Source organism: Carcharhinus amblyrhynchos, chromosome 2 (genome assembly GCF_965287045.1).
Source record: "Carcharhinus amblyrhynchos chromosome 2, sCarAmb.v2.hapA, whole genome shotgun sequence".
In the NCBI taxonomy this organism is placed as follows: Eukaryota; Metazoa; Chordata; class Chondrichthyes; order Carcharhiniformes; family Carcharhinidae; genus Carcharhinus; species Carcharhinus amblyrhynchos.
The window spans coordinates 92,873,740-92,899,901 of record NC_137325.1 but is presented as its reverse complement, the minus strand read 5'-3'; the positions used below and the strand labels follow the sequence as shown (position 1 = coordinate 92,899,901).

The following is a 26,162-nucleotide window of genomic DNA, read 5'->3' as shown; positions in this document are numbered from 1 at the left end:
CCATCTCGGGGTTAGCATGTTTTAGAAATCAGCTTGTTTTCGGTCCTGACACCCGCGCACTTTTGCAGCCCAAAGAATTCATAACCCGCGACCTCTAACCACAAAGAAATGGAACATGTTTACTCTCAATGGAATAAGTGATTTCACAACCTGGTGGTAACAAAGCAAAACAGCTACCCCAAACATGTTATTTTTCGAAGTTATATTTCAACAGGTCTTTTTTTGTAAGTTATAACAATATTTGAACGTAACTAGTGGTGGAGTGATTTTTAATTGGGTGTTTTAGAATTTTTTTTATCCTCTATCCCTCCCACTTTGACATGACGAAGTGTTGATTCCTTTTTGGTATCTCTGGAATTTAAAGGCAGTCCGTGGTGAGCTACTTGGTCCAGTTTGGCTGCAACTTGAACTCCGCTCACCCGCAATGGCAGAATTTGGGAAAGGATCAGGTATGGGAGAATTTGTGCCACTGTTCCCTCCGAGTATTAATTTGTTTCGAATACCATAGATTTGGGGACTTCCTTGAGCCGCGTTTTAACAAAGTCGCTGGTATGAAATGCTTCTTAAGTTGATTGCGAGGAAGTGGCGTATGAGTTCTGAGTTGTCATTCGATGTTTTAAGGAATAGTTTCGATATGACTTTAGTTGTTCAAAAATCTGTATGCTTACACATTCGCTTTTTATGTGTTATCTGTTCTTAGATGCTCCAATTTAGTACCGAACTGGAGGGTTTCCAAATCTCTCTACTGTCGGTGTGCCAACTCGCTAAACCCCTTCTCGCCCACACTCCGCCTCACCTACCCACACCAGATAAACAGGCCTCCATTTTAAAACTCATTCTTATTTCCAATTTCCTCCATGAGCTTGCCCCTCCCTACCTCGACTGCTCTAATCTCCGTCAAACCTACAAGCCTCAGGTATCTGTGCACCTGTAATTCTGGCCTCTGAACAAAAGCTCCACCAATGGTGATTTGCCTACAATTGCCAAAATTCTATGGCATAGGATCCCCTCCTCAAGTCCTTCTGCCTCTGCCAATCCTTGTCCCTCCTTCAAGACACTCCTTAAAGCTGATCTCTGACCATATCGTCACAAGAAACAGGGACAGGAGTAGGCCATTCGGCCTTTCAAGCTGACTCCACCATTCAATAGGATCATGGCAGATCCAACATTCCTGGTCCACTTTCCTGCCCTTTCACTGTAATCCTTGATTCCCTTACTGATCAAAAATGTATCTATTTCAACTTTAAATATACATAGGCTGTTATCTTATGATTTAACCTTTTGTGGGGTACCTTCTCAAACACCTTCTGGAAATCCAAATATAACACATCTACTGGCTCTCCTCTCAATCCACTCTGGTTGAGAATTCTTCGAAAAACTCTAATAAATTGATCAGACACAATTTCCTTTTCATAAAGCCATGCTGACTCTGATTGATTAGATTATGATATCCAGATGTGTTATTACTTCCTTAATAATTGATTCCAACATTTTTCCAACAATAGATGTTAGGCTAATCGGCTTATAGTTACCTGCTTTTCACCTCCCTCCGATTTTGAACAGAGGTGCCATATTGAAAGTTTTCCAATTTTCTGATGCTCCAGAATCCATGGATTTTTGGAAAATTACAACAAGTGAATCCACTATCGCTCCCGCTGCTTCTTTTAGGATCTTAGAATGCATGCTATCAAGCCCAAGGGACGTACCTGCCTTTCGCTCCATTAGTTTGTCTAATACTACTTCTCTAGTGATGATGATGGTACTTAATTCTTCCCTTGTATTCTTTAGCATTATGGGATGTTCAAAGTATCTTCCACTGTAAAGACTGATGCAAAAACGCCTCTGCCATTTCCTTGTTCCCCATAACTATCTCCCCAGATTCATTTGACCTCTTTCATTCTTTTTATATATTTAAAAATGCTCTTTTGTTAGTTCTTATATTCCTCACTAGTTCACCATCGTAGTTTATTTACTCTCTTTATTAACCTTTTAGTCGTTTTGAATTTATCTCATTCTTCGGGGTTATCATTCTTCAGGGTTATCATTGATTTTTGACTCCTTACATGCTTTTTCTTTCACTTAATACTCTCAACTTTCTTGGTTAGCCATGGCTGGTTTATCCCTCTCTTGGAATCTTTTCTCCATACTGATGTATATTTTTACTTAGAGTCATGAATTATCTCCTTAATTGCCACCACTCACTTACTTTCTTTCCTGCTAATCTATCTGCTCAGTCCACTTTAGTTAACTCCATCCTCACTTCATTGCACTTCCCCCTATTTAAGTTAAACATGGTTATTTCTGATCCACATTTCTCACTCTCATGATGGCACAGTGGTTAGCACTGCTGCCTCACAGTGCCAAGATCCCAAATTCAATTCCCATTTTGGGTCATTGTCTGTGTGGAGTTTGCACGTTCTCGCCGTGTCTGCATGGGTTTCCTCTGGGTGCTCCGGTTTCCTCCCACAGTCTGAAAGATGTGCTGGTTAGGTGCACTGACCCAAACAAACGGCGGAGTGTGGCGATAGGGGAATTTCACAGTAACTTCATTGCAATGTTAATGTAAGCCTTATTTGTGACTAATAAACTTTACTCTCAAACTGAATATTAGGATTACTACTTCCTAAGAGATCTTTTATTCTGAAGTCATTTACTAAAACTGCCTCATTACCAGCTCCAAGATGGCCAATTCCCTGGTTGGATCCATGACACGTTGTTCCAGGAAACTATCCCGAATGTGCTCTATGAACTCATAGCCATAACTAACCATTCCAGCTTGATTAGCCCAGTCAACATGAAGATTAAAGATGCCCATAATTATTGCTCTATTCTTTTCACATGCTTCTATTTTTTGCTGATTTCTATCCTTTCTACTGTTTAAGGGTCTATACACTGCTACCAATGTCTTCTTTCACTTGCTTTTTTTTACCTCCACCTAAATGGACTCTACATCATCCAAGTCTGGATCATCTCTCACAACTGACCTCATTTCACGCTACCTCACATCTTTTCCTTCCTTCCTAACTTTCTGAAAGGTCAAATGTCCCTTGATAGTAGTTTCACAGTTTTGATCTCCTTTTAACCATGTGTCCACAGTGTCTATGAAATCATATCCATTTACCTTGATTTACATTGGCAGTTTGTTGAACTTATCTGAATGTTTTATGTAATAACATAACATTTTGCCATTTTTAATCATCCTAACTTTTCTTTGTACTTGGGCCCTATTTGTCTCTTGTCCTTGATTACCCTGTCTACCATTTTTGCATTTCACTGTTCTTACTTTTATTATTGTCCTTGTTTTCTTTCCTTGTCATCCTACTTAGATTCCCATCCTCTTGCCAATCTAGTTTAAACCCTCCCCAACCACACTAGCAAATACTCACCCTCAGACATTAGTCCCTGCCCAGGTGTAACTCATCTCGTTTGTACTGGTCCCACCTTCCCCAGAACCAGTCCCAATGTCTCAAGAATCTGAAACCTCCCACTTGCACCATTCTTCCAGCCATGTATTCATCTGCTATATCCTGGTACTTCTACTGTGGCACATACATTGAGGCCCTACTTTTCAACTCCCTCTATTCGGCTTTTAGGGCTTCATCTGCTTCTTCTACCAATTTCATTGGTACTCATGTATACCAGAACCACTGGCTGTTCACCCTCCCCTTCCAGAATGTTTTGTAGCTCCTCTGAGAAATCTTGACCATAGCATCAGGGAAGCAACATACTATCTTGTTGTGGACATAGGAATGCTCAATTGAATTCCCTATAATTACTGCATTTCCACACTTTTGTTCAGCAGAGTCAACCTGGGTGCAAGTAATTAAGCTGTTACTGCTTTCCCCTGAGAGGCCATTCCCTTCCAACTGTATCTAGAGGGGTGTATCTGTTCTCCAGGGGAATGGCCACAGGGGGTTCCTGCACTGTGTGCCTACTTCTCTTACTCTGCTTGTCTAGTCCTCTTACCCTGCCTGATGGTCAGTAGAGAGGGAGAGTCAAACAGGATCCTAAATCTATTCTGGTGAATTCCAGCTGGAGTGTGGATTTGAGAAGATGATTGAGGCACAGTAAGGTTGCTATCATATGTTAGAGCCTCTGGTGGGAGAGGTGGGGGGAATTGGGTCATTTGAATTCTTTCCTGTAAAGTAAATTAATGAAAATATATATTGTGGAAGAATAAATGAAATATGCTTCCAAACTGTGTTTAAAATCTAACCACTTTGTCACGTTCTAGGCCATGGGTGGAAAATGTGCAAGGTTCTATCATCAGTTTAGTGATATTGGCTTGTTTGGTCTGATTGTCACTTTGAACTTCAGAAACGAAAGCAATCTCTGCAAATGTTTAGTCTGTATGACAAACCTGAGCCAAAGGAAACTTTCTCTGGGCTAACTAAAAAATAACACCTATGAATTCTGCATGAATGAGTTACCCTATGATAACTCTTTAGTGCTGAGATTCCTAATTCTTCTGAAGCTTTCAAAGAACAAAGAACAGTACAGACCAGGAACAGATCCTTTGGCCCTCCAAGCCTACACCGATCATGTTGTCCTATCTCAACCAATTGTTTGTATCCCTCTGTTCCCCATCTGTTTATGTGTCTATCCAGATAAGTCTTAAATATTGCTAACATATCTGCCTCAACCATCTCACTTGGTAATGCCCTGGGGAAATGCTTCCAACTGTTCACCCTATCTATCACCTCTCATAATTTTATAAACTTCTATCAGGTCACCTCCTCAGCCTCCATCTTTCCAGGGAGGACAATCTCAGTTTATTCAATCACTCATCATAGCAAATACCGTATCCTGGTAAACCTTTTCTGTACTCTCTCCAAAGCCTCCATGTCCTTCAAGCAGAGTGGTGACCAGAATTGGATACAGTATTCCAAATGTAACATATGATGGCAACTCTACTGTCTCAATCATCTTCATTTATTTTCTTAATCATGCCAAGTAGCTACATGCTTTGGGCTCACATCCCTCATTTGAGCAACCGTACCCATGTACCTGGACACAGATTTCACCTGATTAGACAAATTGTTTTTTTTTAATAAGCTAATGGTATATTCTAAGCTTTCCTCACAAATTGCATGGACTCGGAAAATATTACCCCATATGTGACCTTATCAACCATTTGGGAGCGTTCACTAGCCAAAGCAGCAGCAGGTGGAGGAATATGATGCAATGGCGAGAGATCCCTGAGGTAATACAGTAAGCAAGAAATATTGTTGAAGGAAAGCAAAATGAGGATTAAGGAACATAAACACAGAAACTAAGAAACACAAAATGTAGGAAAGTAACAGAGACAATGGCAGAGAGTAAGAGGAAAAGTAACTAAGAAAGGGAGAGACACACAAGGGTGACTGAAATTTTGTGTATTAATCGGTGAAGTGTAGTGTCATTTTCTTTTTGTAGAAATCAGAACTTCAGTAATAAGGTGAAGTAACAGCTGTAAGGAAAGTGTAGTTTTCATAGGCCTCAGTAAAGACAGATCTGGGGAGCCCCTGCCCTGTACATTAAATTTTAGCTTTGAGAAAGAAAAATGATTAAATATACTTATACCAGCTGTCTTCTTGTTCTTGAAGGGAGGACCTTCATCTTGGATGATAAGACAGATACTGTGAAATTTGTACCTGAATTAAAAACCTTCAAACCACAAACACTTAATTTCTAACCATACTGATACTTTATTCTGTGCACTAGGTTTAATTCATTGTTTTTCACCCTGTTTCAATTGACCGAAATTAACTGAGGAAAATATTGGCAGAAACACTTAATTTGTGGGTGTTGAATTGTTCAGTAAAAGGTTGAAATGAAAAGCTGAATTGTTGGCACCTGCTTAATCCTGTTCATAATCATAGAATCCCTACAGTATAGAAGGGGGCCATTCGGCCTATTGAATCTGTACCTAACACATCCCACCCAGGCCCTATTGCCCTAACCCCACCCATCTTCGTTAATCCCCCTAACACTGGGAGAATCAACCTAACCTGCACATCTTTAAAATCCTCTTGATTTTATAAAAAATATCACAGTCGCTAAATGGCGCTGTTGATTCTCCGAGTGTGAAACAGTTTCGGATTCCGTATGTATTGCGGCAATTTGTAATGCTACTGTAGTTAAATGACTCATTCCATAAGTACTCTGCCTGAAGTACAAGGACTGAGGTCCTTGGCTCATTGTCTGCTGATATTTCATCTTGAGCAGTTTCTCTTGACAGTTCTCAGTGGTGGTTTGCCATTACCTTCCATTCTCTGTGGCAGAGTGAGAGGTCCCATGTCTACCTCAGCTGGAGTGTGAATTTAACCTGTGCTGCTGACGTCCTTCAATTTGTTGTGCAGTTCTGAAGGAGGGAGGTTCACAAACAGGATTGAAGCTAAGATCAGAAATTGTTTGGAGGGATGTGTCAACATCCAGATTCGGTCAATTTGGCCCCAAAAGGCAAAAATGTAGGCAACTGCCTTGGGGTTGTTAGAATAAGCTTCTCTCTCTCTTCCTCTCTTCTCCCCACCCATCCCCACTCCTGAACTGCAATAAGCTCCTCTTTGAAGTCTGCAGCCCATTTTTTTTAATAGTTTGAGAATTGAAACGGAAAGTGACTCGGATCTTTAAAGTGCAGCATTGATCAGGTACGACATGGAAATTAGCAATGTTGCATGCAGAAATTCTCAATACTGTGCTCAATCAGTGCACAAGCTCAAAGTCTTCCATATGCAAAATGAATCCCCTAACCCAATACCCAACCGTTGGGCACAAACTCCAGATCATCAGATTTCTTGAGTCTGATACCATCCGCCTGTTAACACAGAAAGCAGAGTGTTTGTATAGTGAGGACTGGACAAAAAAAGTCAATAATATGGCACCAGTACTGCAACATCAGTGTTCTTCAGACAATAAATATGCCTGCACAGGGTGGAACTTATTAAGCATGATAACACGGGATTAGCTTATTTGTTTGGTTTCATGCCTCCTGGGCATGTTAATCATGATGTACCATAAGCACCAGGTGTGAAATTGCAAAGCATCCCCCAAGTGAGTCAAAAGGGGCAAATGCACAAGAAGAAATTGAACAGAGGGGTCAGGATTTTATTCTAATATAGGTTTCAATTTCAATTCAAATGTCCCTTAAAAGCTTTTTTCATAGACTCCCAGCACACCCCCTCCCATTTCTGGACACAGACATTGGGAGTGCTGTATTATTGCAGATGCTGTCTTATGGATGAGACATTAAACCAACGTCTTGTATGTATCTTGAGATGGATGTCGAAGATCCCCTGGTACTGTTCAAAGAGAAGATAAATTTTTGGTAGTGCCCGGCCCAAATTTAATCCATCGATGAATACTTCTTGTATTTAAAAAAAAGTTGTGCATTCAGTCTTTGCTGAATACGTACCTACCTATAGGTATATGTCAACTCATCTTGCACATGTGCACTTAATTTCACCTTTGCAGTTTTGAAGCATGCAGTACGATCCATTATTGCTCAGTCTGCCTGCGCTATCAATCAACAAACCTGCCAACAAGGGAACAGGCCTGTCTTAGAGTGCCACTTCCACTGATAGTGGTTCTGTGTTATATGAAAAATGCTGTTTCCAGGTCTGGTACCCAGTTTTACTCTCTACACTCATATAAGTAGCAGTTGATAATGACTTGTGATCATTTTACATTAATGTTAAACAATTGGTGTTGTAGAGCAAGAAAATAGCAGTCAGGGGATGATTTTAGTCTTTTTCCTTTCCTTTCGAAGATTGCTTCTGGTTTGCAGCTACCAGCTGCACCTAATATTGTCTTTTTCCCCCTTGCATATCAAGTATAAAAATGCCTGAATTGAAACAGGGACAAATTGAAAATACGTTAGGATCAGAAAATGATCAGTTCACCTGAGGGGGAAACTCCAGTGCAAGTTCACCCATACATCTGCAATTCAAATTAATTAAAATTGCCTTGTCCAAATCTAGTTAGTTTGCTGTTACATGCCTTGATACAATCAGTGAATGTTGCTACGATTCTGCACCATCAGCTGCAAATGTTCGGCTAAATTTCAAGAATTTGAAAAATTGTGTTGCAATAGGTGGAGCATCTGCTGAACTTGAACAGCAGTGACTGATATGGAACAGATTGTGGTTCAGCCTGTTCCAGGAAATGAGTCTATCTGAAAAATTCCCCAACCAATGATGCCTCATTAAAGTGTTAGTTATTTTAAATTAGCTTGAATATAAAGCAGCTTTGGTATGCTAGACTGGAGAAGGGATAAACAAATGTTTTATTTGGTAGTTGTTTTCAAATTTCTTCCTCCTTTTAGCCCTTTACCATCCTTAAGATCTTGCATATTGCTGTGATTGGTTGTCTGTTGCTTTACTGAAGTGACTGTTCCTCCTCTGTTGAATAGAGAATACTGGGAGTCTAATCAACCTTGGAGGCCATTAAAAGGCAGAGAAATCAAGGGCCAGAATCAAACAGGGCCACAGTGAAAAATAGTGGGAATTGGAACAAGTAATGTTAAAAAGACAAGCCTTTAGGCTTTGTGCTTTAACATGTAGAGCATTCTCAATAAAGTGGATGAATTGATTGTGCAAATAAGTGTTCATGGATTGATATTGTTGGGATTGCAGAAACATGGTCGCAGGGTGACCTGGGACGGGAATTGAACATCTAGGGGTATTTAGAAAGGACAGACTGAAAGGAAAAGATGGTGGAATTGCATTGCCGGTTAAAGAGGAAATTAACACAATAGTGAGGAAAGATATTAGCTCCAGTGATGTGCAATCTGTATGCACAGAGCTGAGAAACACCTAAGGGGCACAAAACATTAGTGGGGGTAGTATACAGACCCCCTGACTGTAGTAGTGATGTTGGAAATGACTACTAACAGGAAACTAGAGCCGCATGTGATAACAGAACATCTGTAATTATGGGTGATTTTAATCTGCATATGGACAGGGCAAATCAAATTAGTCACAATACTGTAGAAGAGGAATTCCTGTAGTGTATACAGGATGATTGTCTGTACCAATATGTTGAGGAACCAACTAGAGAACAGGCCATCCTACACTGGCCATTGTCTATTGAGAAATAAATAATTACCAATCAAGTTGTGCAAGACCACTTGAAGATAAGTGACCATGATTTAATAGAATTCTTCATCACCTTGGACAGTGATGTGGTTGATTCTGCGATGAGTGTCCTGAATCTTAATAAAGGAGACTGCAACGGTATGAGGCGCGAGCTGATAACGGTGGATTGGGAAACAACTGAATATGTTAGTTCTATCTTCACAAAGGAGGGCACAAGTAATGTATTGGAAATGTTAGGGAACACAAGGTTTAACAAGAGGGAAGAACTGAAGGAAATCAATATTAGTAGAGAAGTTGATGGGGAAATTGATGGGACTGAAAGCCGATAAGTCCCAAGAGTCAGATAATCTACAACCCAGAGTACTTAAGGATGTGGCCCTAGAAATAATGGATGCATTGGTGGTCATCTTCCATGATTCTATGGACTCTGGAACAGTTCATACAGATCGGAGGGTAGCTAATGTAAACCCACTATTTAAAAATGGAGGTAGAGAGAAAATGGAGTTCTCGACCAGTCAGCCTGACATCGGTCGTGGGGAAAATTCTAGAGTGCATTATCAAAGGTTTGATATCTGAGTACTTTGTAAACAGCACAACATGGATTTACAAAAGGGAAATCATGCTTGACAAACCTACTAGAATTCTTCAAAGATGTAACTAGTAGACTTCATGAAGGGGAGCCAGTTGATGAAAAGACCCATATAAGAGGTTAGTGTGTAAAACGAAAGTGCATGGGATTGTGGGTAGTTGAGATGGACCGAAAACTGGTTGGCAGACAAGAAACAAAGAGTAGGAATAAATGGGTTATTTTCCAAATGGCAGGCAGTAACTAGTGGGGTACTGCAGAGATCGGTGCTAGGAGCCCAGCTATTCACAATATATATTAATGATTTAGACGAGCGTACTAAATGTAATATCACCAAATTTGCAGATGATACAAAGCTGGGTGAACTGTGAGGAGGATGCAGAGATGTGGAGGCCAGTTATACCATTGTATTCCTTCCCAGAGTGATGCTTAAACTTATGATTAAACTTGTCATCGTTGCATAGAACTGTAGCAGACTTTGCATCTCCCTAGATTGCCTTTTGGGAAACGTGTAGTTTTTCAGAAATATCTTCCAAAACATTTATGTGCAGGCTATCTTCTTATTCTGATTAAACTAATGACTACAGACTCTCAGGGCAGTGATTTATTTTTAAAGTTGGAATTTAATCAATAAGCTTTCATCATCTTGCAAGGAGCATGAGAAACTATACAAGAGACTTGGACAAGTTGCAGAGGTGGCGGATGGAGTTTAACGCGGAAAAGTGTGAGGTAATTCACTTTGGCAGGAATAACAGATGTGTAGAGTATAGGGCTAACGGTAGGACTCTGAATTGTGTTGATAAACAGAGGGATCTAGGTGTATGTGTACATAGATCCCTGAAAGTTGGGAATCAAGTAGATAAGGTTGTTAGGAAGGCATACGGTGTCTTGGCGTTTATTGGTAGGGGGATTGAATTTAGGAGCCGCAGCGTCATGTTGCAACTGTACAAAACTCTGGTGCGGCCGCACTTGGAGTATTGTGTGCAGTTCTGGTCCCCACATTATAGGAAGGATGTGGAGGCATTGGAGAGGGTGCAGAGGAGGTTTACCAGGATGTTGCCTGGTATGGAGGGGAGGTCCTATGAGGAGAGACTGAGGGATTTGAGGTTGTTCTCGTTAGAAAGAAGGCAGCTAAGAGGGGACCTTATTGAAACATATAAGATGATTAGAGGTTTAGATAGGGTGGACAGTGATAGCCTTTTTCCTCGGATGGAGAAAGCTAGCACGAGGGGGCATAGCTTTAAATTAAGGGGTGGTAGTTATAGGACGGATGTCAGAGGTAGGTTCTTTACCCAGAGGGCGGTGAGGGATTGGAATGCCCTGCCTGCTGCAGTTGTAAATGCGCCTAGTTTGGGGGCGTTTAAGAGATCCGTGGATAGGTTTATGGATGGAAAGGGATTGGTTTAGGTTAGAGGGTCATTGGCTTTTTAATTGGTCGGCGCAACATCGTGGGCCAAAGGGCCTGTTCTGCGCTGTAATGTTCTATGTTCTATGTTTTATGTTCTAAATATGATCTCAGGCTAATCTAGACTCTGCTTTCTGCTGTACCCTCATGATACATTGTTCTTGTAACAGGAACTGATTTCAAAAGTGTGTAGATTCATGAGAATGGTCTCTGGAATGAGGGAATGAAGAAATTGCACTGTTTTCCTTGGTGAAGAGAAGATTGAAAGGAGATTTGATAAAGGTATTCAAAATCACAAGGGGCTTGAACAGACTAGGTAGGGAATGGAAGGATCACGAACGAGAGAATCACAGATTTAAGGTAATGGGCTAAAAGAACAATGGTGACAAAAGGAAAAGTGTTTTCTTGCAGCTAATGGTTAGAATCTTGAATACACTGCCTCAGAGTGGAGTGAACACTGGTTCAATGGAGGCATTCAAGAAGAAATTGGATTATTATGTGAAAATAAAATTTAGGAGAGAAAGCAGAGAATGACACTGTGTGAATTGCTCCTTTAGAGAACTGGCACAGACATGATGGGCTGTGTAATGACCTAACAATGTCGGGGGTTATGGGATTTAAAAATAAAAGATGTGGTTTGCACACACAGATTGTAACACAACAGATTTATGGAAAGAGATCTTCTCTGCATTGATCAGAATATGAAACTAAACAACAGACTGTAAAACACCCTAATGACAGCGCAATCAAATCATGTGACTGGCTCTTGAAACAATCATGCACCCAGTTAAATATATAACAGGACGAATGTCTTCCTTTTTTGCTATAATGATTCTATGATGCTGTGATGCATAATAGTCAATTTCCACTTCGTTTGGGGTAGTTGAGATGGTGAAAATTCAAGGAGAGTCACGTTGGGTGAAATTGCACACTATCGTGGTACAAAATGATCTAACTCTCATTGCCATTTGTGGGATCTTGTTGTGTATAGATTTGCTGCATGTTTCCCTCCAATACAAAAGTTACTGCATTTGTTGGCTGTAAATGATTAAGGACATCCTGATGTTGTGAAACGCACTACATAAATAAGCATTACAAATGCACCAGCAAAAATCGGAGGATTTTGTTTGTTCAATTACGCTATGCTGTGATAAAATATACATTGCTGAATGTGTAACTTGTATCGCTTTGCTAATACAAAAAGTCCACAGGGTGTTATTGTGGCTTTCTGTGAGCTGTGGTTGGCAAAGCGAGGAAAATACACTGTACTATAGCAGATAGAAGTCAGTTAATATGCATGGGGATAGTGGTCTCTCGAAAACAGCAGCATCTTCTTATGTTGAGGCAGTCTGAATGCAGAGACTGCATTTTGTCTGCTATGTCACCTCAAATCAGGCAGTAAATAAAAGAATATAGAGTTGATCACATCTTCCATCACCACCTTGGATTTCCCTCCCTGCTTTGCCTGAGACCAGATGCTGCATGAGAGTGGAGAGGTAGGACCCAGTTACCCATCTGATTTTCCCTGTCTATCTGTGCAGCTACCAGTGACATCAAGGGGCAGATAAACCTTTAGGCAACACTGAAGGGACGGAGTCTAGCCTTCTTTCCCCTTACCACTATTTAGAAATCTTGCAGCTCATATCAATATTTTTTAAACCTCTTTCCAACATTTTTTTAAAGATACATCCTCCTTATTTTGCTGTTACAATGGGTGACTGCAATTGCTCATTCCCATTTAGTGGAAGAGATCACACAGCCATGCCATTGTCAAAGGTTGACGGTCCGCATAATCTGATAATAAAGAGAAATGTCACTTTCAAAACAACCTCAAAGGGGCTGTCATTGCTCCCCCCCCCCCCCCCCCTCGCCCCTACCCCGGCGGCGTAGAATATTGATCCTTTCTTATCCATGTTCCACAGATCTGTCTCAGGGATTATAGCTGCCACTCTGACCTGGCTGAGTTTAGAAAGGATCATTGAAGTTGAAAACTACTCATGTTTACAAAAATGAATTCAAGCTACCTTGCAGCAGATCAAAGAATCAGACCTAGCCTCAGGCACTGCCATTCAATTGACAGCTGTGTCGTAAGATCTTTGCAAAACTATTATTGATTTTGCTGCAGTTAGTGTTTGATAAACAAGAATCTCCAATTACAGGATTATAATAGGCTTCAGATGCTTTTACTTTTGCAGCCAGAGGGCTCTTGTGTTTATGCTTTGTGTCAACCAGTAAAAAAAAAGTGGATAAATGCTATGGCTGTGATACGTTCCAAGAGGTGATGAGGGAGGTTAGGACCAATTTTCAGCACAGTGGGCAGAGCTCATTTGGCACTTGTCAGATATCACTCAACCAATTTCCCAAATCAGAATTTTGAGCTCAAATCGAGGGATGGAGAGGGAATGAGGTAGAAACGTGGAGCAAAAAAAAAGACATTTTTCACAAAATACTTTGATTCAATTCTCTTGATACTTCTAAAGCTGCATTCTCCTGGTGGCCATTCATGATTGGTCATTTTCATAAATCCTTACTGGATGAATTTGCACAATAACTGCAGAGTTTCTGTAGGTCTTCAGCCAAATTTGCAGTGAATTCATGGGAGACCCCTGGGGCAATTCAACTTCTTGCTTACCTCTTATGTATCCTGTTGCTTTATTTTGAGCCTAACGACAAAGTGTACACGTGAACTTAATATACACCACCTGGTAGTTCACACGATATATGCTGCATCATCAGGTCAAAAGTGTAATATGATGTAAGGTGCAGCATATTTAATTGCTATCGTAGACTATTTCTTTAAATTCCATCTCAGTAGAGCTTCGGGTGGTTGAGTTTAATGATTGTTTGTCAGCTTCAGATTCCAGCTGAAAAGCATTCATGTTCTCAATGTTTTATTATCTGTAACCAAGTGTGATATCTGCAATGTAACATTTTTCTCTTTTTTTTTACACTCATCAGTGTTACTTGTTTTATTTTTATTAACAACTTGTGCAAGCAGTTTGTATGATCTTCTGACAACTCCTCACTGATCCCAACTCTGAATTCCTTTCTAGTTTGAAATTGATTGCAGCCCATCCTTTGTAGCTTGGCCATGCACCCACTGAATTCCTCACTGGCCTTACTGTATTTTTTTGTTACTTTCTGTCGAGGCCAATCAATGTATATTAAAGACAGACAGCAGCTGCTCAGTGCGGGCAGCAGAGAGAAAATGCTGATTGGCTTTGCGAGCTACTACAGCTGGGTGAGGGAGGGGGACCGTCTCCACACAAAGAAATGCATCTTGCAGCCTTTTACAGATTCCAGGAAATTTGTTCTGGCGCGGCGACTGGGAAGAAGAACCATCGGAATGAACTTTACTGCTGGTGGTGGCTTTAAGCAATTCCACAGAAACTGAGGAAAGCATCTAGGGATAATCGCCACTCAAAGGTGGAATCACGGGAACCCATTGGAAGCTGGGAGCAACTGTGTTCTGTTTTCTGTAAGGACCCTAATTCTGTAGAAAATATGATGTGTAATACATGGTCAAGAATTAATCTAATAAACAGTGAGAAGTCCAATTACGCTCTGCAGAGAAGTACCAAATTTTGTTTAATGAGCTGTGCATTTTACACAGAATGGGTTTGTTCTTAGTTAACCTAGAGAAAGGAAAACAAAGTGCCTGTTAATGAGTCTCCTCAAACTCTACGATTCTCCTGTCGCACAGACATTACTTTGGATCAGGATGATTTCTAAACCCTTGAAGGTATTTGATGCAGGCCAGGAGGAGCCCAGGCCTTTAAAAAATAGAAGTACTTGAATTATTCATTAGGTGTGGCACATTCTATGGAGAGAAAATCAAGCAAAGCCTTTTGAGTCAGATACGACTCCTCTTCCATCCTGATCTTGTTTCCTAGGTTTTAGCTTTTATCTAGATCAGTTTTAATCTCTTTCCAATTTTCTGCTGTTGATGGATCAATTAGTGGGGATTTCAGAACTGTAAGGAAAATCCCAATTTTAATGTAAAGAACACACTGTTGCTTAGAGAAGGGACCCATGGTGTTTTCCATTGACTCAATTATCTCAGATCTTATTTCACTCGAGCAAAGCCTTCACCTAAGGATAACTATCATCTTCACCTGCAGCTTTATTTAAAATACAAACTCTAACCTGATAGCACTTCGAATTAGTTAGAAAGTCTTAATTGTGCAAAAGGTAAAAGAACATTCATGAAACGATATGTTTCTTATATTCAGTGCTCCTTAAGAAGTCAATCACAGTTGTTTCAGCCTGCACTAAACTAAGGTGCTGTAGCCAAAAGCTTGACAATGCAAATAGATAATAGTTGTGACTAACATGACTGCTTGATTATGAATATTTTTAATGCCAGACTGTAGGTTTAGTGCAGATGGGCATTGGGATCTGAGTAAACAAAGATCAAAGTTTGCTTTGCCATTTGTTTGTAAGCATCTTTTGTAAAATGCATTTTTGAGTTACAATCTATAGTTTCAAAATAATTGCACCATTTACTACTGATTGGTACTGAATTAGGAATCTCACTCTGGTACAGGAATTATACCAAATTATGCTGGTGGAATTGTTTCTTACTGGAGAGCATTAATCTGCATTTAACTGTGCTATGTTTGATTCAAGGGTGCTCCTTTCTGGCACAAATAAAGCACAAAATGCACATTTTTTAAAAATTGTTCACATTTGAAATACAGTACAAGATTATGAGTTACAAGGTTTGTGGGCTAATGTGATCACAACAAATGTTCCTACAGGTGCTCTTAACATCACTCTATCACTTGCACTTTAAAGAGCATGAGCAAAAAACTAGTTGTGCACAATCTACCAGATATTGTCCATTGCATCCCATTTTGAAGGATTAATTTTTCTGCCTATTTGTTCAGAATATAATGAGGCAATACTCAAATTGAGCCGACTATTTGGAAGGCACAGGCTGGAATTTTACAGACACACCCATCCCGGAATCAGGGCGGTTGAGGTTCACAGAGCGAAATTCTCCATTGGCCTCGGGCGGGATTTTACAAGCCTCTCCCGAGCGAGGTCATAAAATCCCGGCCATAATCTCTGTATTGGGATGCAACATATTATTTTCCACCCTGCTATTCCTACTGTGTGCAGCGACAAGGGAGGTCAACCATTAACTTCTCTGGAATCAGTCAACTTTAGAAATACAAAATTATATTGGTAAACTTGGAGCTCTATTTATTTCATACACGCCCACACAACCAATGAATGATTTTCCTCTAATTGTCACTTCCTTCTGACAGTGGCAATATCCTTTACTGGAAGTGTGAGTGAATCTATTGTCAATAGTTTTAAATGTGTTACATTGCCTGCTCCTGCTATTCCCACGCACCCTCTTTTTTTTTGTTCCTTTGTACACAATAATCATATACTGTTTGGAGCAATAGCTCATGTATTTTTAACTCTAATATTATGTATTTATATTTACATCATGTTTTTAATTTATCTTGTTACTTAGGTGTTAGAAGTGCTGCTGGACTTAATGGAAACGCTCCTCAGCCATTCCCATATGATTTGAACCCACCAGCATACTCTGAGGTACTGCTGTTTTCTCCTGTTTCAATTGTAATGTAATACAGTAAAGCAGCAAAACCATTGGTATCCTGAATTTCCTGAACATTTCTGGATAGCAACCAAAATATAGTAAAAGTTTAATTCCATAAAATCAAAGATTGGTATTTTCAGAACTTAATCCTGCTGATTAACACAGGAAACAGCTCCCAACTCATTTCCACCTAACATTTAAAATGAGTCAGTGTGGCATGAATTCTTTATATTCTCTGTCTTCCTTATATGTAAATATCTAGAATTGTTTTTTAAGGGAGGGAAAGTTGTAAAAGGACAGCAGAATGAGATCCAACTTGACCCAGACTTTCTTCTAAACCTAGTTACACAGATAGAGTAAAAAGTAGCTAACTTTACCGTAGCTGCAACCACCCTATCGGTATTGATGACTGATTTGATAGGTGAGTCTCTACTTTGTTAAATCAGGCCACTGATAAATAGGCCAAGGCCTTCTTTATTGAGCATGAGCTTCATTTTTACCATTTCAGAACCAGATTGGTAAATTGGTTTTGTGATGCAGAATTTCCATCAGGCATTACTGGGTCTTTAGTAGCCTAACTTGTCATTCATTAATACTACTGGATGCCACTCAAAAAGAAGCCAAAGAACTTTGAATGTTTTTGTGTTTTGTGAAGTTGGGAGAAGAATCAGCGCTCCACTTGGGTTCACCAGATCATTATAATCCACTATTGATTTGATCACATTTCCTCTCCCCTTCAGTTCCTGTTGCTGAGGAACCTGCCTCTTGTCCTTGGCACAATTGAATTAGTTAATCCCTGATGTAGTTTGCCTGATTATATTCTGTCCTTGGGCCATTTTGTTCACGTAGTTTGTTCAGTTTGGGACAATGATCTAAGTCATCAGTAACTACAAAGCTTTACTTTCTACCTCATTGGGCTGGGTTTGCATGTCAGAGACAGCAATCAGAAAATGGGACTAACCCTGCTATTGCAACCCCATCTCCAACTCAGGATTGCCTTCAGAAGATCTGAAGTCAACTGAAGACAGGTTACCAGATGACCATAGGCTGTTCTCCTCTTTTGAGAGGGAGAGCCGTTAGGTGGCGATTTAATTTGAGAATCACCACACCTCAGGTGAGGGGCAAGATTGAGAAGGCTGGTCTACATGAGTAACCTCAGCCGGGATGGGAATTGAACCCTCGCTGTTGATATCATGCTGCATCGGTAACCAGGTGTTCTGCCAACTGAGCCAACCCACTCCCTAATACAGAAATATTTATTAATCTTGATACATCATTTACTTTATTTTGGTAGTGAAGTTAACAATATTAATTATTTTCGTGCATGGCCAGCATCAAACAAATTTAATGTGATAAAAAAATGAGTTTCCTATTAAAGAAGATTGTTCATCTTGTTTTGTGATTTAATTTTGTAGACGTGCCCCCCTTACCCTGCTGTACATCAGAAAACTTCAACACCTCCTTCTACTGGATATCAAACCAACTACCGAGCAGCTGCACCCTATCCACTGTATCCAACATACCCAGCAGCACCACAAGTGTCAAATGCTCCTCCTCAATATGCTGGCTACCAGAAGCCACCAGTGGTTTATGTTCCCCAGAGTACTGGTGTTGCAATTCCTCCTCCAGCTTTGCCTTACTTTATCAACCAGCAGCAACCCAGTTCAATTTGTGTTGTCAATCCACAAAATCATGCAACAACCTATATTGTGAACCAACAGCGACCTGGATCAACCTATTTAGTGAACCAACAGCGACCTGGATCAACCTATGTTGTGAACCAGCAACATCCTGCCCCACCAGTGGTAATGATCCAGCATGGCAATGCAGCAAGAGGAAATCATATAATCTATGGTTGTCCAACAGTGATCAGTCAACAATCTACAACAGGTTTCATCAACGGGTTAGCAACTTCTGTCTTGTCAGGTGTCGAGCATGCAATTAACCCCAAAACAGGAAGTAAGGTATAAAAAAAGATGCATTGTATGTCAATATTTACTTGTCAAACACTTCCTGATTTAGAACCATAGAAAAGTTATGGCGCAGAGAGACCATTCAACACATCATGTCTGTACCCCCTGAAGAAACTAGTGCTCAGCCTAAATGCACCTTCCAGCACTCTGTCCTTAGCCTTGCAGGTTACAGCATTTCAGGTGCAGATCTTGGTACCTTTTTAAATGAGTTCAGGGTTTTTGCCTCAACCATGAACTTGGGCAGTGAATTTCAGACAGCTACCACCCTCTGGGTCAAAAGGCTTTTTCTAATATCCCCTCTAGTCTGACCAATCACTGTAAATCTGTGCTCCCTGGTAATCAACCTCTCTGTTAGAAGAAGTAGGTCTCCCTGTCTACTATATCAAGGCCCCTCACAATCTTGAACACCTCGATCAAATTACCCCTTAGCCTCCACTGTTCTTGGGAAAACAACCCCAGCCTGCCTAATATTTCCTCATTGTTGCAATTTTCAAGCCTTGGCAACATTTTTGTAAATCTCTTCCATATTCTTTCCAGAGCAATTATATCCTTCCTGTCATGTGGTGGCCAGAACTGTTCACAAAATTCCAGCTGTCACCTCACCAGCTTTTTATACAATTCCAGAATTCCACCCCTGTTTTTGTACTGTCTCCCTTGTCCAATAAAGGAAAGCATTCCATATGCCTTCTTCACATGTCCTGTTACCTTCAGGGACCTGTGGAAATGCACTCCAAGGCTTAATTTAAATTTATTCATTCGCAGGACACAGGCATCGCTGGCCACATTTATTGCCCATCCCTAGATGCCCAAGCACAGTTGAGAATCAACCACATTGCTGATGTCTCACTTCTTATGCCTTCTCAATATCCCTTCCTCCACGTACCTCCCCCCTCCACTACCTTTATTAGGTGTTCACTTGCCTTGTTTTCCCTCCCAAAATACATCACGTTTCTTTGGATTGAATTCCATTTGCCACTTCTCCATACATCCAACCAAAGCATTGATAGCTGTAGAAGATCAACTTCACGGACAAATTCTGTGTCACATGCAAATTTCTGAATCATGCCCCCTGCATTTAAATCCAAATTATTTATGGATACAACAAACAAGCCCCTCTTCAAGCCAGGTTTCCGTTGTAGCAGTGATATCATGCTAACACATAGCTATGCCCTCAGCTCATTGGCTTTCTGTTGCTGAACCCCTTGTATTTAAATACATGTCTTTTCAGCCTGCCAAATCCTAATGCTATACTCTTTTTAATGTTTGGTTCTTCTGCCTTTCAAAGTCAGTTGCTAATTTTTGGTCTCCTGCTCCCTGCTCTGAATTTGTCTTTACTGAATCTACCCTCAGGTTCTCATTCCCCTGCCAATCTTGTTTAAACCGTTCCCAACAACACAGGCAAATCTTCCTACAAGGATACTCATTCTAGTCCTGATCAGATGTAGATTATGTGGCTTGTACAAACTCCACCTTCCCCAGAACTGGTCCTACTGTTCAGAGATCCAAAGCTCTCCCTCCTGAACCATCACTCCAGCCATTTGTGTGCTCTTCTATTCTATTATTTTGTTCGCTAGCATGTGGCTTTAGGAGTAATCTGGAGATTACTACCTTTGAGGTCTCGCTAATCTATTTCCCAATTTCCTAAACAGCCTGGAGGACCTCATCCCCTTTTCTAGCTATATTGTTGGCACCAATGTGGATCAAAACTTCTGGCTGTGCACCTCACCCTCCAGAATATCCATGACCCTTGCATGAGGGAGGCAACATACCATCCTGCAATCACATCTATGATCACAGACTACAAAGGGTTGTGAACATAGCCAGTCCATCACGCAAACCAGTCTCCCATCCATTAAATCTGTCTACACTTCCCGCTACCTCAGAAAAGCAGCCAGCATAATCAAGGACCCCACGCACTCTGGACATACTCCCTTCCACTTCTTCCATCGGGGAAAAAGGTACAAAAGTCTGAGATCACGTACCAACCGACTCATGAACAGCTTCTTCCCTGCTGCCATCAGACTTTTGAATGGATCGACCACATATTATGCTGATCTTTCTGTACATTCTAGCTATGACTATAACACTACATTCTGTACCATCTTTCCCTTCTCCCCAGTGTACTTGATGAAAAATATGTTTGGTATAGCACGCAAGAAACAATATTTTTCTTTGTATCCCAATACATGTGACAATACATCAAACCAAAATCAAAGCAGCACCTATCTGTTCTCCTAACTGTGAAATTTCCTACCTCTATTTCCCTCCAGTCTTTTCTCCTGTCTCCTGCACATTTGCGCCATCTGTGGTGCTCTGGTCATGAATCTCACTGCTCTCTCCCCAGAGGAACCCTATTCATGTGCCAACACATGATCCCTGAGGTAGGTCCAAGGCAGATGAGTGATTATGGAGGTGACATGGAGGATATAAGGGACAAAGGCTACAGGGCCTAAAACTTCAAAAACTGGGGCATATCTCCAGAGAACCAAGATGGGACCATGTCCTAAAATATGTTCTCATAGCTCTCAACAACATGAATGCACCTCAGTGATATTAGCTCACATCGTGTGTTCCAAGGTATGGTGCTTGATTATATGGATTTGGTGACACTTTCTGAATGTGTAGTTGTTCAGTACATGGGGAGTACCCTGGTAAAAGATGTGCACTCACCACGTGTGAGCAGCCCAGCAATGTCTTGAATTATTTATTTGTTGAAGCATGATGCCACAGCAGTTAGCACTGCTGCCTCAGAGCATCAGGGACTTGGCTTCAATTCCGGCCTCCGGTGACTGTGCAAATTCTCCCCATGATAGCGTGGGTTTTCTCTGGTGCTCCGGTTTCCTCCCATGATCCAAAGATGTGCGGGCTAGGTTGATTAGCCATGCTCAATTGCCCCTTAGTGTAAGGGGGAACGAGCAGGTTAAATATGTGGAGATAGGGCCTGGGTGGGATTGTTGTCAGTGCAGGCTCGATGGGCCAAATGGCCTCCTTCTGCACTGTAGGGATTCTATGATTCTAAATTGGTAGTTAAATAAATAACAAAAAGTTAAGTCTGTCTCATGCAGGTAACCAAAAATATTTCAATCTTGCTTTTCAAACCATTGACAATTTAAAAAGGCAAAGCTGACACCCTCCTTCAGACTGTAAAATAGTGGTTTTGCCATGTTTGCCCTTTGGTGTGTTATGACTTGAATCCCAGTTACATTTGTGCAGCGCCATCAAAATAAAAAGGTGTTGCAAGCTGTTAACAGGGATAGGAATGCAAACTGAGCCAACAAAGCAGATATTAAGAGAGATATACAAATGCTTGGTCAAAGAGAAGGGTCTAGATGGAAGAGATGATGAAACTTAAGGTGAGGTTTAAGAAGGAAATTTTAGGCCCTGTAACTTTTGTCTCTTAAATCCTCCATGCCACCTCCATAATCACTCACCCAGTATTTGCCTTGGGCCTACCTCAGGAACCATATGCTGGCACATGCAACAGAATTGTGAACTTTGAAGATGACAAAGGCAGATGGAATAGGGACAAAGATGGGTAATGTTACAAAGTTAGAATTATGAAACATTTTGTAGAGAAGAGAAAATTGAGTCGGAAACAAAGAAGCAGTAAAATAGGATGCAGGTTGCAGAGAGCCTGATTTACCTGAGTCAGTGGCTTGGGGAGGGAGAGTGTAGTCAATAGCATCGTTTGAGTTTATCAATGTACATGTGAAAGCTGATCTCTCATTTGCAGATGATGTCACCGAGGGGCAGCAAATTGATGGGAAGGGGCTAAGAAAAGATTCCTTGGAGGATTCCAGAAATATCTGAGCAGAGGCAAGAAAAGAAGCCACTGCTGTTAATACTTTGGCTATGATTGAATAGCTAAGAGTGAAACCAAGGCATGCAAGTCCACGTTCCCAGAAAGCATCACAGGATCCCATTGGTTCCAGAATGTGATATGATTTTCAAGGGTGGGTGGGGTGGGGGGGGGTGCGCTGGAGACAGAGAACCCTCTTTCGTCACATTAAGCTCATTGAGGAGCTTATTAATGGCTTGAGGAGGACAGGAAGGCAATTTCAATTAGTAAATCACCAAACTTGAACAGTCTAGCACACCCTGGAGAATAGCTGTCATGTGCAATGCAAGGAACTTGTACAGAAAAATAGTTGATACCAGAGATTTCACTGCGAGCTTGGCCAATTCTCTGAACACTGAACAAAAAACAAATGGAAAACTCAGCAGGTCAGGCAGCATTTGTAGGGAGAAACAGTTAATGTTTCAGGTCACTGACTCTTCAGAACAGAAATGATGAAAGTGGAGCTGATTCTAAATTTAGTATATAACCAGGGAAAATAAATTGGCCATCTTGGGCTGCCTTCATTTACCAGTTGAGAGCTAGTTGAGAGCAGAAAGATTAATTAATCAACACCTCATTATTTTGGTTAGGAAAAGATTGATAATGCAGGAAATGATTAATATTGCCTTGTGATTTCTTGAATGCATAACTTTGGCACAGAGCATGATATTAATGTGTATCTCTGTCCTATTTCAGGGAAAGCAAGTGACAATTCAAACTGGAGGAAATAGTGTGATCATATACAAGTAGATGAAAATGGAATTAAGAGCAGTGTGTGCTACAGCTCCACAAAGAATATTGCATGTTTCTATAATGTATACCTCAGACTTCATTATAAACTCCTATACTTATACCAGCCAATGAATTAATAGCTTAAAATGAAAGACTCACTTCAATTTTATCTAAAGCATTTAATATTTTTTTATATTGAATCTCTGACCTTATTAAGATATATGGAAAATATTAGAAAATTTATAATTTGTAATAGAATATCTGAGGAAGTACTGAGCCTAGAACAATCTAGAAAATTCTAATGATGCTGCCCAAGTTTGTAAACAATGACATGTACATCAATATCACAAAGCAAGTTGTAACACAAAATCTTCAATAAAAAAAAGTTTTGCTTTTTTATTAAGAAATAATAAAAATGTCTGACTTGTCTTTAAACTATTCATAATAGCTAAAGATGACTTGGAGTGTAACTTAGTAAAAATGTCAAGATAACCTGGTTACATTAGAAAATAATACAAATGCATGACATGAAAATTCTTCGGCACTAAATGTAATAAATGTTATTGCTGTCTTTAATAGATCAATGAAACTGACGTTATTTGCCAGAACTAGTGCCAGCTAAATTTAGCAGTTAATGCACCATTTGTGTCTGTCCAAAGATTTGAAAAATCTACTGTATTTAACTTCTGTCTAAAGATTATTAATCCCACTTGTTTCAAATCTAAAAACAGAAGGCACTACTGATGCCCCACTGGGGTGGCATGGTGACACAGTGGTTGCTGCCTCACGGCTCTAGGGACCTGGTTTCTGGTCACTGTCTGTATGGAGTTTGCACATTCTCCGCATGTCTGCGTGGGTCTCCTCCAGGTGCTCTGGTTTCTTCCCACAGTTGAAACGTGTGGGTTAGAATGATTGGCCATGTTCAATTGACCCTAGTGTCAGGGGATTAGCAGGGTAAATATGTGGGGTTGCAGGAATGGGGCGTGGGTGGATTCTGGTCAGTGCAGACTCAATTGGCTGAATGGCCTCCTTCTGCACTGTAGGGATTCTATGATTCAATTGTTACAGAAATTTTCAAATAGTATAGCAATTTATTAGCATAACATCAGCATATTGCCCCTCTGCTCCCAGTTAGGATATTAAGTTAGCTTGGACCATAAATGGGAATTCAATAGAAGAATTACAATAATAGGGACTCAAAGAGACAATTAAAAAGAAGTTTTGGCACAATAATTAACAATCATAATGTTTATACTCCTATTAATTCCATCAGGAAAGATCGAATCATTGATTTATCAACTAGCTTCAGGCAGAGGTTGGGAAAATAAAATTGAAAGATCCAAGTTCATGTATCAGTGCGGTCAGTTCATAATTTAATTTTGCTTTGTAATTGAGAGATGTGCACAACAGTCTGTGCTTATCAAAGGATGCCCATTTATTAACATAAGACAGTACAGTACCACTGAGACTTAGAGAAAGTGTGTTGTTTCTGCAATGTATTTGCAACTTCCATTCAACTACACTTTTGCAAGGTAATAAATGAGTTAAATTATACTGAATGTATTTACATTTAGCTATATAACGACTCAGTTTCAGAATGTTATAAGTGGTTGATAAAAGATTTTGGGGGTTCTATGGCCAAGTCAATAAAGCTAGCCTCAGTAATGGCACAGTGTTGTAAGAGCCCATCCGGTTTACTAATATCCTTTAGGGAAGGAAATCTGCTGTCCTTGCACAGTTTGGTTTATATGTGATACCAAATGCACAGTGATGTGATTGACCCTACTGTCTTCAGAACCCTACAAAAAAAAGTTGCATACAATAAAGGTAAAAGCAGTATATGCAAAGTCTCTTTCATAACATTTGGGGCTAATGTTTCACAGACTAATTGAGCCTGACCTAGTCATACTCTCAGAATCATACTTTTCAGCTTATATCCTATATTTCTCCCTCAGTAGTCCTGGCTTTTTTCTGTTCCACCAAAGGTAACGGAACAGGTACTATAGTTGAGAGGGAGCATGACCTCGATATTAACTCTGAAGTCTCAAAGCTTCAAATCAAACATACCCAGGGAAATTTCTACTGCTTATCACCTATCGCTTTCACTCAGCATATGAATTGGTACTCCTTTATTTTTAACACCATTTGGAAAAAGTACCGAACATGTCAAGCACACAGAATGTTCTCTAGGTGGGTGCTTCAATTGTTATCTCAAAATGGCTTCTTAGTACCACTACTGAAACAGCTATCCAAGTTCTGAAGGCCATCTGCCAAACAGGCCCTAGCTGATGGTGAGAGAATCAATGCAAAGGAAAAACCTATTAGACCTGTCCTCACCAGTCTACCTATTGCAAATGCATCTGTCAATGACAGTATTGGCAGAAATGACCACGTTATGGAGACTGAATCCCATCATTATAGTGAGAATACATTCCATCATGTCATCTGGCACTGCCACTGCTAAATGGAATAGGTTCAGAACAAATCCTGCAGCTCAATAACAAGTGTAGGAGAGCAAGCCAGGAAAAGCTCCAGCCACCCTATAAGTAAGGTGCCAACTTGGTGAAGCTAAGCAGCACCCTATAGATGGAGCTAAACAGTCGCAGAACCATTGAACCTGCTGAGATTTTCAAGCTTTTTCCACAACCATTGGCATTTAGAAGAATTAGGGGTGACTTTATTGAAACAAGTAGGATCCTGAGGGGACTTGATGAACCGATACAAGGAGCATATTTTCACTTGTGGGATGGACTCAAACTAGGAAGCAAGTTTAAAAGTAATAAACATTTAAGATGGAGATGAGAAGATTTTTCTCTCAGGCGATTGTTAGAATGTAGAAATCTCTTCCCTAGAAAGAAGTGCAGTCTGGGTCATTGAATTATTCAAGGCAGGTTTGGGGTAAACAAGGAGCCAAGGCCTACAAGGGACAGATGGCAAAATGAAATTGTGACCATAACCACGTCAGCTATGATCTCTATG

The 26,162-nt window shown here is 40.4% G+C and overlaps 1 protein-coding gene across 1 annotated transcript; it reads left to right on the top strand.

The window, feature by feature from the left end:
- The first annotated feature begins 333 nt into the window (after nt 1–333).
- Nucleotides 334–23,761, top strand: LOC145356540 (uncharacterized). Its single transcript, XM_080209306.1, has 4 exons — nt 334–449; nt 16,554–16,633; nt 18,056–18,604; nt 23,148–23,761. The coding sequence occupies exons 1-4, from the start codon at nt 425–427 to the stop codon at nt 23,199–23,201; spliced, it is 708 nt and encodes a 235-aa protein (XP_080065432.1). The 5' UTR covers nt 334–424; the 3' UTR covers nt 23,202–23,761.
- Nucleotides 23,762–26,162: the final 2,401 nt, after the last annotated feature.